General features: G+C 47.8%; 1 protein-coding gene and 1 non-coding gene across 3 annotated transcripts in view; both read left to right on the forward strand.

Annotated features, from left to right (window-relative positions):
* Nucleotides 1-13,921, forward strand: part of VWA3A (von Willebrand factor A domain containing 3A) — a 45,393-nt gene that overhangs the window by 10,170 nt on the left and 21,302 nt on the right. For both annotated transcript variants that reach the window (XR_009497518.1, XM_059896435.1), the window contains exons 7-17: nucleotides 378-432; nucleotides 2,405-2,503; nucleotides 3,896-4,002; nucleotides 6,084-6,209; nucleotides 6,521-6,629; nucleotides 6,838-6,903; nucleotides 8,966-9,091; nucleotides 10,724-10,859; nucleotides 10,969-11,072; nucleotides 12,736-12,816; nucleotides 13,255-13,349. Coding sequence is in view for 1 of the 2 variants with exons in the window: in XM_059896435.1 (XP_059752418.1) it covers nucleotides 378-432; nucleotides 2,405-2,503; nucleotides 3,896-4,002; nucleotides 6,084-6,209; nucleotides 6,521-6,629; nucleotides 6,838-6,903; nucleotides 8,966-9,091; nucleotides 10,724-10,859; nucleotides 10,969-11,072; nucleotides 12,736-12,816; nucleotides 13,255-13,349 (1,104 nt within the window). In the remaining variant the exon portion in view is untranslated. The remainder of the gene's footprint in view (nucleotides 1-377; nucleotides 433-2,404; nucleotides 2,504-3,895; nucleotides 4,003-6,083; nucleotides 6,210-6,520; nucleotides 6,630-6,837; nucleotides 6,904-8,965; nucleotides 9,092-10,723; nucleotides 10,860-10,968; nucleotides 11,073-12,735; nucleotides 12,817-13,254; nucleotides 13,350-13,921) is intronic.
* TRNAG-CCC (transfer RNA glycine (anticodon CCC)) lies at nucleotides 11,752-11,824 on the forward strand. The gene has a single exon. It is a non-coding gene; the product is annotated as a tRNA-Gly (tRNA).

Raw genomic sequence — 13,921 nt, forward strand, 5'->3', positions numbered from 1 at the left:
AAAGACACAGATTTGAGAAGAGCAAGAATGTTCTTCCACCTTCCTCATGAGAACGCCCCCCCCCATCCTCCATAGACTGGCCCTCCCTCGAAGCCCACCTAGTTCCACCAGACCACAGCCGTTTATAATGAACATTGCATCAGCAAAAGGACCCCACACACACTTGATCCCTTTCACAATCCCCTCCATCCTTTATCCCAGAAAACAAAGACCTTCAGTTTTCCCTTTGCTAGATTTTGCCTTATATTCTCCCAATGCCTTAGACACATTAAAAGAAAGAAAGTCCCATCTGCACTTTCCTTCCGTGTATGTAAGTGGCTGTTTTGCTCAGTGATGAAGCTGACTTTGGGTGACAAGCCTTCCTGGTGTTTTGACAGAGCTATTGAACTCTATCAACAGAGAATTCAGTGGCTCACAGAAAACAGCAAGAAGGTAATAGATTTCATTCTTTGCCCCCTTTCACTCATTCCACCTGTACTTGTTAGAACCCTTTCAGATGCAAGTGCTAGACCTCCAATTTACATTAGCCAAAGCTAAAAAGGGAATTTCTAGACCTACAGAAATGAAAAACTCAAACACAGCTGTATCCGGGGGTTCAAATGATGTCATTCTTTGTCTCTGAGCTCTGCTTTCCCCTGCGTTGGTTTTACTCTCGGGAAGGCTCTCCCCAGTCTTGGGAAGATGGTCACCAGCAGCTCTAAGCTTACATGTCACCAGCTAAAGTGACATGTCAAAAAGGATCTCACCTTGCTTTCCTAGTACACCCTCCCAAGTCCTGGGATTGACACTCTCTGTACCAGTTTAGACCAGTCACCATAGCCAAGAGGATGAGATGCACTAACTGATTGGGCCTGGAACAAGTGCTCACTCCTGGGGAAAGACAGGGGGCGAGGGAAGTTGGGGGAGACTGGGTGAGTCCCCCCCCAAACCTCATGGACTGAGAAAAGGGAGACAGATGGCTGCACATGGAAAGCCAGAATGCTATTACCAGAAGAGGAAACAGATCCTGGGTGAGAACAGCAGAAATCCCCTGGACCGTTTAACCTCAGACCCCTAATGAGATTTATGATTAAGGCTGATCATCTGGACATAACTTTTGAAAGTTTGATTAAATGTTTTCCTCAGACCCAAAGAGTAGAAGAGTGATCATGGGCAAATTAACCTTTATTTTGCTTTCTTATTTGTTTTAGCCTATATTCTTCCACTGATGCTTTTCTGGCCCACTATTTGCTTTCACCTTAGGCAATCCTCAACTCTTTTCTTAAACCCTGGAACAGGCAAGATGCTGAAATCCATGCTCCCCACCCCCAAGCCCCACCTCTACTATCCAGGCCGATTCCAGGGTGTAGTCTACATCTCAGATCCAGAACCATCTTCAGTTGCTTAGACAGGTCAGCAAATGCACACCTCCAGCTGTGGTATGCCCCCTCTGGTTGCACGTGGTAACACAGGCAGAGAGAACTGAGAGGGATGAAATCCTCACCTACTCCACAAACATCCATTCAGAGAATGTTGCTCTCACCTGCCTACCCACATGACACCTGTCCTGGCACTTTTGACAAAGGGGGCAGGGATTGCTGGTTGGGTCCTTCTTCCCCTTACCCCTTTCTGATGGAGTTACCTAGGAGCCAGGAAACAAGCCCCGATTGGATTCCAGGGAAGCAATCACCTGTAAACCAGCTCCTGAGTCTTCCGGGTGCTGGGGCACCTGGGGTGATGCATAGTCCATCACTGGGCCCAGTTCCCAACTCTGCTGTCAGCAAGGCCTCACTTCTCTGGGTGTCCGTTTCCATATCTGCAGAGGATAAAAGCAGGGGTTATTAACCGGTGGCACGCAGGCAGGTCTGGCCCTACGACCATGTTTTTCTTGGCCTCCATAGTTTTATTTTTTGAATTAGTTGTCAAGATTTTAAAATCCTGATATTTCACTTTTATGTCTGCTTTCAGTCTTCTCTTGAAAAACTGGGACTATCTGGCATCACTGGGCTCCAATTCCCTCTTATTTACTTTTCCAGTTATTTCTATGGGATGAGTTTCTAGAATTTCAGTGGCTAGGTTTAAGGGAATGCATGTTTGTTTGTTTTAAATTTATTTATTTTATTTTTGGCTGCGTTGGGTCTTTGTTGCTGCGCGCGGGCTTTCTCTAGTTGAGGCGAGCGGGGGCTACTCTTCGTTGCGGCGTGCGGGCTTCTCACTGCGGCGGCTTCTCTTGTTGCAGAGCACGGGCTCTAGGCGCGCGGGCTTCAGTAGTTGCAGCGTTCTTCTATAAAATGGGTCTTCCTTCTGCAGCTTCTTGCTGAGGTCGGGGAGCGCTTGAACGTCTGCTATGCAGAGCTGCCCAGTAAAAGGTGGGTAGAAGCACAGAGCTGTGCTGGTTGTTTCCGCACGCCCTCTTTGGTTTTAGGCATTTGGCCTCATCAAGGGGGCCAGAGTTGGCATCCTCATTGATGTGTCAGCTGTCAGCAGTGGCCCTCAGAAGGAGGAGTTCCAAAATGACCTCATGGTAAGTCTCTCTGGCACAGAGAAGGACCTGGAACTGGCACCTCCACCCCACCCTCCCCTTGTGAGCTTGCTAATGGGCTTTGTTTATAGCAAGTGCAAAATGGAGTGTTTTGCAAAGAACAGTTCACACTTAATTAGCACCTACAGTTAAAAAAAATATATGTTGAGTTCTGCAAAACCCAGCCTCAGGGTCTTTCTCAGCTGCAGTGTGAGCTTCTAGTATTCACACCACAGCAGTCCCTACTAACCTGATTTTGTCTCAAGAGCCCGGAAAGAGGGCACGCAGGTGGTAATCAGTTGGACTGACTTCAGCACAGCACGGGCTTCCAGCCTTTTCCACAAGGAGCTATCCTGCTTCCTTTGGCCGTAACTCAGAAGCTAAGAACTCTAGGGTCAAACCCCAGGCACCTCCACCACTTCTCGGCTGTGTGACCGTGTTACCTCATCTGTAAAACAGGGATGATGACAGTCACCACCTCACAGGGTCACCAGGGGACAAAAGGAGTTCATGCAAATTAAGTGCTCAGTACAGAGTCTGGCATCGAAAAAAACCTCTGTAGTCTCTGTGAAGTGATATGAAGGGTCTGTTTTCCTAGAGGAACCTCTAGAGCTTTGAATGAGACCTTAGCAGCAACAGCTGGTCCCAGGACTCTTTAGAGGGATCAACATGGGCCAGTTTCCAGACTTGTCCCTTGTTCCTGGTCTCAGCAGGTGTCAGGGAACAGGTGTCAGTGCAGGCCCCCCTTCCTGACAGGTCCCAGGGCCCGGTTTCCAAACATCCCCCATCTGGGCTGGTCCAGTCTTAGCCAGGGCAAGGCCCGTGTTGGCAGTAACAGGTGAAGTTTGTAGCTGGCCGGGAAGAAGAGGGATGAGTTATGTTATTGTTGGATACTCACCAGGTTGAGCCTGAGAGCATCCAATGGGTTGGCCCCGCACCCATCGCTCTATCCCCAACTCACACGCCCGGGACAGAAACCGCTGCCCCCAACCTCCGTTCTCCTCCCTGGGTGCCACAGTGAAGTGCTGAGGGTCCAACCACAGCACACGCTGAGGTGGGTCCCCATCCCACTGCACCCGTGACCCAAGTGCGCAGCAGCTGCGGCAGAAGAGCACGTGGTCTGCGGTCAGCAGGAGTGAGAGCCCAGCTCCCGGACTGGCCTGCCAAGCTGCGGGCTGACCGCCCAGGCCCCATACCCGCCACGCACAGCCAGGAGCAGGCTGGGATGGGCAGCAAGCGAATGTCAACGTGGGGCTACTAAGCTGGGCCTTAAGCGACCCTGTTTCAGCGCGGCTCACACCCCAGCCCGGAGGGCCCAGCCACGGCGTGAGAGGTGGAGCCAGGCTCCGCGTGGCCCGTGGCTCTGGCAGCCAGCGATGTCCTTTTGCCCACCAGAGCCTCATTGATGAGCAGCTGAGCCACAAGGAGAAGCTGTACGTCCTGTCCTTCGGTACCACCACCGGCACCTTGTGGCCCAGCCCGGTGGAAGTCGGCACCTCCAGGTGAGTGACTGCCCAGCCTTAGCCCGGATGTCTACCTGGTCATCTTCCTCCCTAAGTGTTAGTGTCTTTATTGCATGATTAAAGTGCAAGACCCACAACAGATAAGTGAGACAATTCACAAAAGCAGAAACACAGGGAGCCAATAACTTTTGGAAAAGTCACCCCACAAGCACCACAAAATGAAAAGATGAGACACCGTTTTTACCCAGAAAACTAGGAAGGTAGTTTTATTATTATGAAAATAATACATGCTCATTTTCAAAAATTGGAACAGAATAAAAGGATAAATAATAGCAGATGAGTCTCCCTCTTACCTAGTTCTCCCTCACCTCCCAATAACAGTTTCTTCTATCAGCTTCCACAGTCTTTGCACATACATGTATCTGTGTGTTTATCCTCTCTTATTTAAACATAATCAGGAGCACATTACACTGTTTTGCATCTTGGCTTTGCACCTAATCTTGACTGTTATTTTCTCTCAGTACACAGAGATCAACCTCATTCTTTTTAATAGCTGCATAGTATTCCCCTGTGTAGATATACTGTAATTTATTGAGCTAGTCCTTTGGGAGTTTCTGGTTAGGAGGGTTTTTTGCAGGTGGGGAGAAGGGGAAGGTAAGAATTTCTACTTACTTATGCCAGTAAATAGTTATCTCTTTTCCATGAAGGGAATAGCCTTGATCATCTACCATGTGTTAGGTGCCATGCTTGGCACTTCACATGTACTCTCTTACTTAATATTTATAGCCAACACATGGGATAGGATTACTATCCCTGTTTTGCAGATGAGGAGACTGGGACTCAGGTTAGGGAACTTTTCCAAAATGGCAGAGTCAGGATTGGATTCCAAAGCCCAGAGCGGATCCCAGGGAAAACCACATGCTTGGGTTTCTGGGACGGAGGTCCCCTTGCCCAGCACTAGTGTAAAGAGGAGCCCTTCCGGGTAGAGAAGTGCCGGTTCAGGCAGCGCAGGCTTTGCATCCTGGCTCTGACAGTTACTGGGGGATCTTGACAGGTCCTTTAACTCCCTTATTAGCAGAATGAGGCAAGGACAACTGTTTCTCACAGAGTTGTTGTGAAGATGAGTGAAAAATGAGTACTTGGCATGGGGCAGGTACTCAGTGGGTAAGAGTGTTTTTTACTGTGATTTCCACTCTTGTTCAACCCCCGAGCTCTGGAATGTCAGACCTGGAAGTCACCTTGAGACCATTTAGCCAAGAGTTCCCCAACTGCAATTATTCCTGGTCCTCCCTTGTGATTTTTGTCATATCCCTGCCACCTGAACTATTATTTACTCTGTGCCACTTGTACTATTATCGATTTTTAAAAATATCAACGCTATATTTACTTTGAAGGCAACTATTAATACCATAACTGAGAATCCCGTATCACTTGCCATAATTAGAAAGTTGCTATAAAAATAAATAGGATGAAAGCAGACAAAACAATGTTATTAAATTTCAGCTTGAAACCTATTGGCTAGAGAGGGCGCCAGGCCTGGGATTTGTTCTCTTTGTTTAAAAGGGAGATTCAAACAGTTATCATAATGAAGGACAGACTTACTGGCAACGAGCTGAGGGGTCTTTTTTGCAGGGGGAGGTCAGACTGAAAGAGAAATGGAAAGAGAAGGGCTGTCTCACTAGTGCCACCAAGAAAGCTCTGTGTGATGTCATTTTCCCCGTCGCGAGTGGTGTGCATCCCAACCACGTGGAATGTAGCCACACAGCCTCAGTGCCTTCTCTTCAAGCCCTCTTAGGGTTAAGGGATTAACTCTGTGCTTCAGGCTGAGGTCTGCCTCCCAGGAGAGTTGGAGGGGAAAGGAGCTTAGCCCCAGACCCCCCATGTAGCAGAGTCGCTAGAAGCTCAGGCCCTAGAGTCACACCTGGTTTGAAATCTCAGCGTTGCCAGCTGCTTACAGTATCACCTTGGGCAAGTCCTAACTCTGAGACTCAGTTTCCTCATCTATAAAATGGGAATAAAGGTATCCACCTCAAAGAATGATTGTTAGATTTATACCAGCTTGTACCTGTTCTGGGCCTGGCCCCTAGTAAGAGTTATTAGGTTGTTATCCTCTCCCCCAGCCTCCAGGAACTCAAGCTCTGGGTAAAGAAACTGCAGCCTGACAGAGGCAGCAATCTGCTTCAAGCTCTGAAGAAAATCTTCGCTCTGAAGGGGCTGAATTCTCTGGTGACCATAATGGGAAGCTGGTAGGTCTCCTTTCCTAAGCTGATAACATGAAGGGGTTGGAGAACCAAACCACTGTTAGAGAAAAGACCATCAAGACTCTTCACGTACGCTTGAGAGAAGGACTGTGTTTCCAGGCCATTTGTCCACAGATGCTGGGGCAGGGCAGCCAGGGTGGCCAGGCCTGTGGCCCGCTCAGCCCTGCATCTTACACAGGTGACCCGGGACACAGGTGGTTGATGAGATTTGGTAGATGTTCCTTGGGAATTACCATTTTGCTGGGGAACGTCCTCAGGCTGAGGTGTCCCCTTCTCTTCTTCCGTCTTCTCCACAGCCCAGATCAGCCTTCTGAAATCCTGTCCGAGTACATCCAACAGTCCACCATGGGAAGGGACCTCATCACCCACATCGTCACCTACAAATGCAATGATCAGGTGCCCCCTGTAAGTATCGAGATTCTCCAAGGCTTCCCTTGGATTGGCTATAGAGAGCTGGGCCAGCCTTTGAGGCCCCCAAGCTGCGGACCAGAACACCACTCTCCTTATACCTAGTTCTCCTGTTGGTAAGCTCAGTTGGGAGGCTCAGACGAGGAGAAAGTTTAAGGTACCGGCATGGCCCTAGTGATGGCTCACCCTGTCACCATCCCCGCAGGCTGTTCTGAAGAACCTTGCAGAAGCTCTTGGGGGCTACTACCACTGCTACAGCCCAGAGACAGAGGTAAGCCCTTGGGCCAACACACTGCCCCCTCCTCCCATCCCTGCCTGCCTCCAAGGTTGTGCCTGGGGAATCTGGGCCAGACAGACCATGCTGTGTGTGTGCTTGCTTTCCCCCCTCCCCAACTCAGTGGGTTTACAGAGGTAAAATCAGGTTAAAATGAATATGTGGGAAGAACAGAAACAACATGAAGTCACAAGACATCCTTTTGTCGGTGTGTATGATGAGTTGATTACACGCCGGTAGAACCCTGAATCCCTATCCAGTTGCCATCAACATGGGCCCCGGCCCACCTCTGCTCCCACCAGCGCTCTGAGTCTGAAGCAGTTGCTTCAGTTCTCTCTCCTAGATGGACCCCACCTACTGCAGGAGACGCACAGCAATCAATTCTGAATGAGCAAGTAATTCAATACCAATCCATCCATTAGTATCCTTGTCCCGGTTAATAATAACATCGCGTACTCCGTGTCCACAATGGAGGTGACAGTTAACAAATGTGTGGGTAGATCCACTTGGCAGATTGAGAATCCAGCCGTCTGCTCAGCTAATAGGCTGTGCCTTGCCTGCTAACCTAATCGCCGTGAGCACATGAATATTTGCATCTCACAAGTACGTTCAAGGGTCGAAAAGTCGGACATTTCCCACGAGGGAGCCAAGGTCAGGCAACATTTTCCTTGGGCAGAACCCCTTCTTGTTACCTCATTGCCCAGACCCTAGAGGAGTCACAGACTCCAGTGGCTAGGAAAGTACAGTGAGTGAATGAAACTGGCTGGTTTAAGAAATATTTTCTGTTAAAACCTGTGAACCTCTTGGCTTATCTGTTGTTTTTCCACTCTTGGTAGAGGTATGGTTAAAACAAATTTCATTGCCTTTGTTATTATGGGCAAAACAACAGTGCAAAGGTGACAAAAAATGACAACTGATTCTGATGGGGACACAACAGTGGGCGGTAAGGAGTGTGGTGAATGAAACAGCACTTGCCACAGCTAAAGAGGCACCTCCACACAGCCCCAGCCGGGTGTTCTGTAGGGGTGTGACCACCAGTGTTGCCAGGTCTTCTGATTTTTCAACAAGAGCCAGAAACCTGGATTTTTGTATGTGTGTGATTTCTTTACATTTTTAAAAAATTGCGGTGAAATTCTCATAACATAAAGTGAACAATCAAGGGCTGTTAGTACATTCACAATGTTGTGCAATCACCACCTTTATTTAGCTCCAAAACATTTCCATCCCCCCAAAAGGAAACTCTGTACCTACTAAAGCAGTGACTCCCTGTTCCCCCTCCTCTGCAGCCCCAGGTAACCACCAATCTGCTTTCTGTCTCTAGGGATTTACCTGTTGTTGATATTTCATATAAATGGAATCATACACCTTTCATGTCCATCTTCTTTCACTGAGCGTCATGTTTTCAAGGTTCATCTATGTTGTAGCCTGCATCAGAACTTTGTTCCTTTTGGGTTGAATAATATTCCATTTTCTGGATATACTACACTTTGTTTATCCATTCATCAGTCAATGGACATTTGAGCTGTTGTGAACTGGTATGATTATTGGTGTACAAGTATCTGAGTCCCTGTTTTCAATTACTGTAGGTATAAAGCTAGGAGTAGAAATGCTGGGTCAGGTAGTAATTCTGTTTAATTTCTTGAGGAGCCACCAAACAGTTCTCCACAGCAGCTGCACCATTTTACAACTCCACCCTCATCCCACAGTTCCAATTCCTTCTCCTCCCCCTCCCCCCTCTCTCCCGCTCCCCCTCCCGATCCCCTCCCCCCATCATTATTATTATTATTATTGTCATCCTAGAAGGTGTAAAGTGTTTCTTCACATTTTTAAGGCTAGACAGCCCTTCAATTGTTTAAAAACACTGCAAGCCAATGCTGTACAAATGGAACACTGACTTTCGCAGGCTCTGTCCTGCACATGGACCCCGGTTTATAACGTCCGCTTTAAAGAGCCTGCCGCTCCGCCTTAGGGATTCACGTGGCTGCCTGTCCTTTCCCGCCTTGGCCACTGCCGGTAGCCAGGTGACTTCTGCCTGACTGATTGCCCTCGCCACCCCCAGATCTACAGCAGCCGGGAGGTGGATGAGCTCCTGGCAGAAATCCAGAAGGCCCAGAGCCTCCGGGGCCACGTCCAAGCCCTGCACCAGAGCGCCCCCTGGGAGGAGCCGACCGGCTTGATGCACGAGGTAGGCGGTGAGAGCCCCAAGCTCAGACCTTCCGCGGAGGTGCGCAGCTGGCCTCACCGTGGTCTCCTGTCTCACCTGTCACGCAAGTCCCGAAAATGGAACAAAGCGAGGCCCCGCCCCCCGCTGTCCCAACAGCTGTGAGCTGCCCAGGCCTCCGCTGGAAGGATCCTGGTGGATTTTCTAACTGAAAGATTTATTTCAGAGAAAGGCCAGCAGGCTCCTGCCACCCCTTCGCCGTACCACTACCCCTCCCTTCCCCCCAGTTTGGAGAACGATGAAAACCTCAACCGCACAGGGTAGGCTGTCTTGAAGACGGTCTTTCCACCAATATCTCACTCAGGGCAAAGGCCCTGCTTGGGGACGCTTAATTTAACATCAGCAGAGTAACTCAGAAAGCTTATGGACACAATCACCGTTAAAGCTGCGTACCGAAGAGAATTGGGAATGCGTTTATAGCTTCACAGAATGAATGTATGGATTTGCGGTACCAGACGTTTTGACCCGGCTGGATGTAGTGAAAGAAACACAGCACCTAGACTGGGACTTTAAATTTTAGTTTCAGCTCTTCTACTGATTATCTAAAACAATAACAATAATTATTAGGATTATAATAGTTTTCATTTGCTGAGTGCTCACTATAAGATGGGCACAATGCTTAATTCTTTAAATGCCTTATTTTATCCTTACAACAACAGTCTGCGGTAGATATGTTATTACCCCCATTTTACAGATGAGAAAACTGAAGTTAAGAGTTTAAATAATTTGCCTGAGATCACAGAGGGAAGCTGATTAGTCTCAGTTGAACCCAGGTCTGTTTGATGCCAAAACCTTGCCAGATGTTTCCCAAAATGAAACACATGTACTACTTGTAGTTTGCAAGATGATTATAAGGTGATACATAGATTAATATTCTTTTCAATGTTATGCATTTAAAACTAGCTCATTATGGCAGAAATAGATCTTTCTAAAATTATTTAAGTACAAAAAAGGAAGTCAAAAATTAAAATTGAAATTAACATTAATTTCAATTAATATTATTAAAATTAATAATTAAAAAGATTTAATGTTATATGTTTGATTTTTTAGATATTAAGTAAATAACAGTACAGTGGTACTCATAGCAAAGTTCATGAAGGAGGTGCTCGAATGTCTGAAGTTTGGGAATTGCTGTTCTGTGTTTTCTTCATACACGAGTTATGTGATTTAACCTCTCAGAACCTCAGGTTTTTGGTTGTAAATGTGGGCGAGGGAGGCTGGGCTAGATCAGGGCTCCCTAAATGATTTGGTGCAGGAGTTACTTTTCAGTTCCCTAGAGCCTCATGTTTTGAGCCCTCGGCAGGGCCACCTGTCATCTTGGAGTCCGAGGTGCTTATCTTAATGGTAAGGGTGGGAAGGGGTGAGGAGGACGGACAAATGAAAGAGGAAGTGAGTTTCTGGGTACATCTCTCTCTTCTCCTGGAAATTCCAGAAATCTCCTGAGAAGCAGATGGGGATAGTGGGGGGGGGGGCGGCAGAACTGCCTTTAGTTTACCAGGTAATGTTTTAAGATGCTCCCTTGGATGGGTGGGGGAGACTGTGGACTTTCCAGCTGTAAAATATGATTATGTAAGGATGATTTTTCATTTCAATTAGATTTCCACAGAGATTGCAAAGAGGCCACTCACAAGTCTCTTGCCTAAACCCCCAAAGCATGAGGATCCCCTCACAATTGAGTTCCCAAACTTGGACAAGACTTCTGCAGAATGGCTAAAGACCAATAGCCTGAAAGGTAAATACCCAAAGAGGGAAGAACCCAGGACTCAGGTGACTAACTGAAAGGAATGAACCCTTTGGGGCTTCATGAGTAGTGCCTCAAACCCCACCATTTATTTTTACAGCCAAGAAGCTAAGCCTTTATCAGGTTCTGGCACCCAATGCATTCTCTCCCGTGGAGGAATTTGTGCCTATTCTCCGGAAGACAGTATCATCAACTATCTATGAGGTAACTCAGATTCAGAGTTCTGTCCAGTCCTTTGCAGGGGAGCTCCTGTATGGTATTTCCTTTCTGAAATGTTCAGGAAATAGAAGTCATAGACAGAGCCCAAGGAGCAAGGGCCTGAGGGCCTGGAGTGGGGTGGAGGCGTTCCACCCAGGACTCTAGAACTCTCATCATATCTACTCTAACTGCTGTTTTACAAAGATACGAAAATGAAACTTGGGAGACTGGGGTAAGAGGGAGTATATTGGGCACCACGGTCGCCTCCTCCACGGAGGTTTTCCTCCTCCCCATTCAGAACACACTCTCTTTGTGTCCTCGCTGTACCTTGTACAGACTTCTACTATCGCTCCTGTAATGCGCTAATGTGTGTATTTGTTACATGTCTAATCCCCACCAAAGTATGAGCCCTTTAAAAGAAAAAGCTCTTCTCCAACCCTCTATCCCTGATATCTAGTACAAGTAAGCACTCAGTGAATGGTGGCTGAGTGGGTGGAAGGAAGGATGGAAAGAAGAATGAAGAGGATGAATGAGCGGATGGATGGAAATGATGAATGAATAGGTAAAAGAATGGATGGATGGTTAGATCGATGGATGGATGGAAAAGTGAACAGATGGAAGGATGGGAGGGAAAATGGAAGGATGGATGACAGGATAAAATAAAAAAGATGAAAGGATGAGGACTTCCCTGGTAGTCCAGTGGTTAAGACTCTGCACTCCCAATGCAGGGGGCCCAGGTTCGATCCCTGGTCAGGGAACTAAATCCCGCATGCCGCAACCAAGATCCCGCACGTGGAAATGAAGGTCCCATGTGCTGCAACTAAGACCTGGGCACAGCCAAATAAATATATTAATTAATTAAATAAATATTTTTAAAAAAAGACGAAAGAATGAAAGTAAAGATTAAAGGAAGGATGGAAGAATGGAAGGACGGTATAATGGTAATGGGTGAATAGAAAGATCAGTGGAGGGACTTCCCTGGTGGTCCAGTGGTTGAGACTCTGCGCTCCCACTGCAGGGGGCATGGGTTCGATCCCTGGTTGGAGAACTAGGATCCCACATGCCGCACCGTGCGGTCAAAAAAAAAAAAGAAAGAAAAAGAAAAGGAAGGAAAAGAAAGATCAGTGGAAAGGCAGAAGAATGAAAGGAAAGAGAGAGTGTGGGGATGTAGAGTCCTGGCAGCCCATGGATGGATGACTAGATGGAAAGAGTGATGGTTAGAGGTATGACAACTTGGTGGAGGATGAAAGAACAAAATGAACAAATTTGATTTTCAAAGTGTCCATGAAGGCCCATCTGGGTTCCCAAACCTAAGAACTCATGGCTAGTATGTTTTAAGGTCTGCAACTCTGCTATTACCAAACCTCCTACCATATCTTGTAGTAAAGACTCTGATGTTCAGAAGAGCCTCCTGAGAAGGGAGCTGGCTTGCTGTCAGGCACAGTTCATTCAGGGGACTGTATCCTGAAGGCCCTCTGCTGCCAGCTCCAGACAAGGCAATGACCTGGTGTGTGGGAAAGAGGGGCATAATCCAACCCCAGTTGTGCTAAGAGCCCATTTCCCTCTCTTGCATCTCACTTGGAGAGCCCAGTGGCCAATTTAAACTTAAAATCCTTCCCCACCTGTGCTTCTGTTCACCTGCTCCCCTCCTGGCCACACCTGAGTGCAGAAGGCAATGGTACAATTTGAATGGCATGATGGGACAATGAAGAATATTCACGTGGACCTGCCCTTCCTGTATGAGTACCAGGTCAGTGGTGGGTCCCATCAGTCAGAATATGGGGTGCGGGGAGGGAGATGGGTGGAATGTGGAGGCACCACGCCGCTGACTGAACTCCCTCTTATAAACAGAGGCTGTGCTCCACCCACAGGCCCCTCTGGAGCTTTCTCCACCTCCTCCCCAGGCAGGGACCTGGATGCCAGGCAGGGACCTGGATCAAAAGCCTCTGATCCTTTGGGTCAATATTTACCTCCTCCCCATTTGAGGCAATGAAATACTTTGACTCTTCCCTTCCTGATCTTGTGGCAGACTCGTCCATGCTTTAGCGGAATGTTTGTACTGCCTGGATACCCATGGCCTTGACCCACCATTCCCAGAAACCAAGTGGGGTACACCCCCTTCCCCCAGACCCCTTAATCGGCCATGCTCTGCACAGTCGCTCACTGTGTGTGGCGCATGAGTTTGCAGAAACAGCTCAGCAGAGCTACGCGGATGTATGAGAGACGGATCGAGTGGCTCTCCTTGGCCAGCAGAAGAATCTGGGGCACCGTCTGCGAAAAAAGGTACCTTCCCCCAGTAGTGTTCTTGTCCTTCGTGGGTGTCGTGTGTGACACAGCACTTAACCAACTCATGAATTCCCTGTTGGTAGCATCATTTAGATTAAGGATCAGTAATCACTCAGCAGAACCCCTGGAGGGAAAAGTCACCACCATCATCCCCAACATCAACAATAGCATCACTCAATATCAACAATGTCACTCAGGAATCTTTCTGTTAAAAAGCAACAGAAACTAAGTGCAAATTGACTTAAACAAATTAGGGAAGTCTGGTTAAGGTAACTGAAAATTCTAGACTAGATTTGATAGCTGTCTTCAGGCATGGCTTGATCCAGAGGTTCATGCCTGTCAGGAATCTCTCTCCACCCCTCAGCTCTGTTTTCCTCTCTGTTCGCTTTGTTTTCAGGCTGGCTTGCCCCTCCAGGTAGCAAGGTAGCCACCCAAAGCTCCCAACTTCCTTCCTTCAGTTTAGCACTCCCAGGGCTTGGGGCAAGGGTCCATCCTTGAGCTATTCACTAGGGCCAAGAGGGTTTGATGTTCTGATTGCCTGGGGTCAAATGTCCACTCTTAAAGTTTGG

This window comes from Balaenoptera ricei, chromosome 15 (assembly GCF_028023285.1).
Source record: "Balaenoptera ricei isolate mBalRic1 chromosome 15, mBalRic1.hap2, whole genome shotgun sequence".
Taxonomy (NCBI): Eukaryota; Metazoa; Chordata; class Mammalia; order Artiodactyla; family Balaenopteridae; genus Balaenoptera; species Balaenoptera ricei.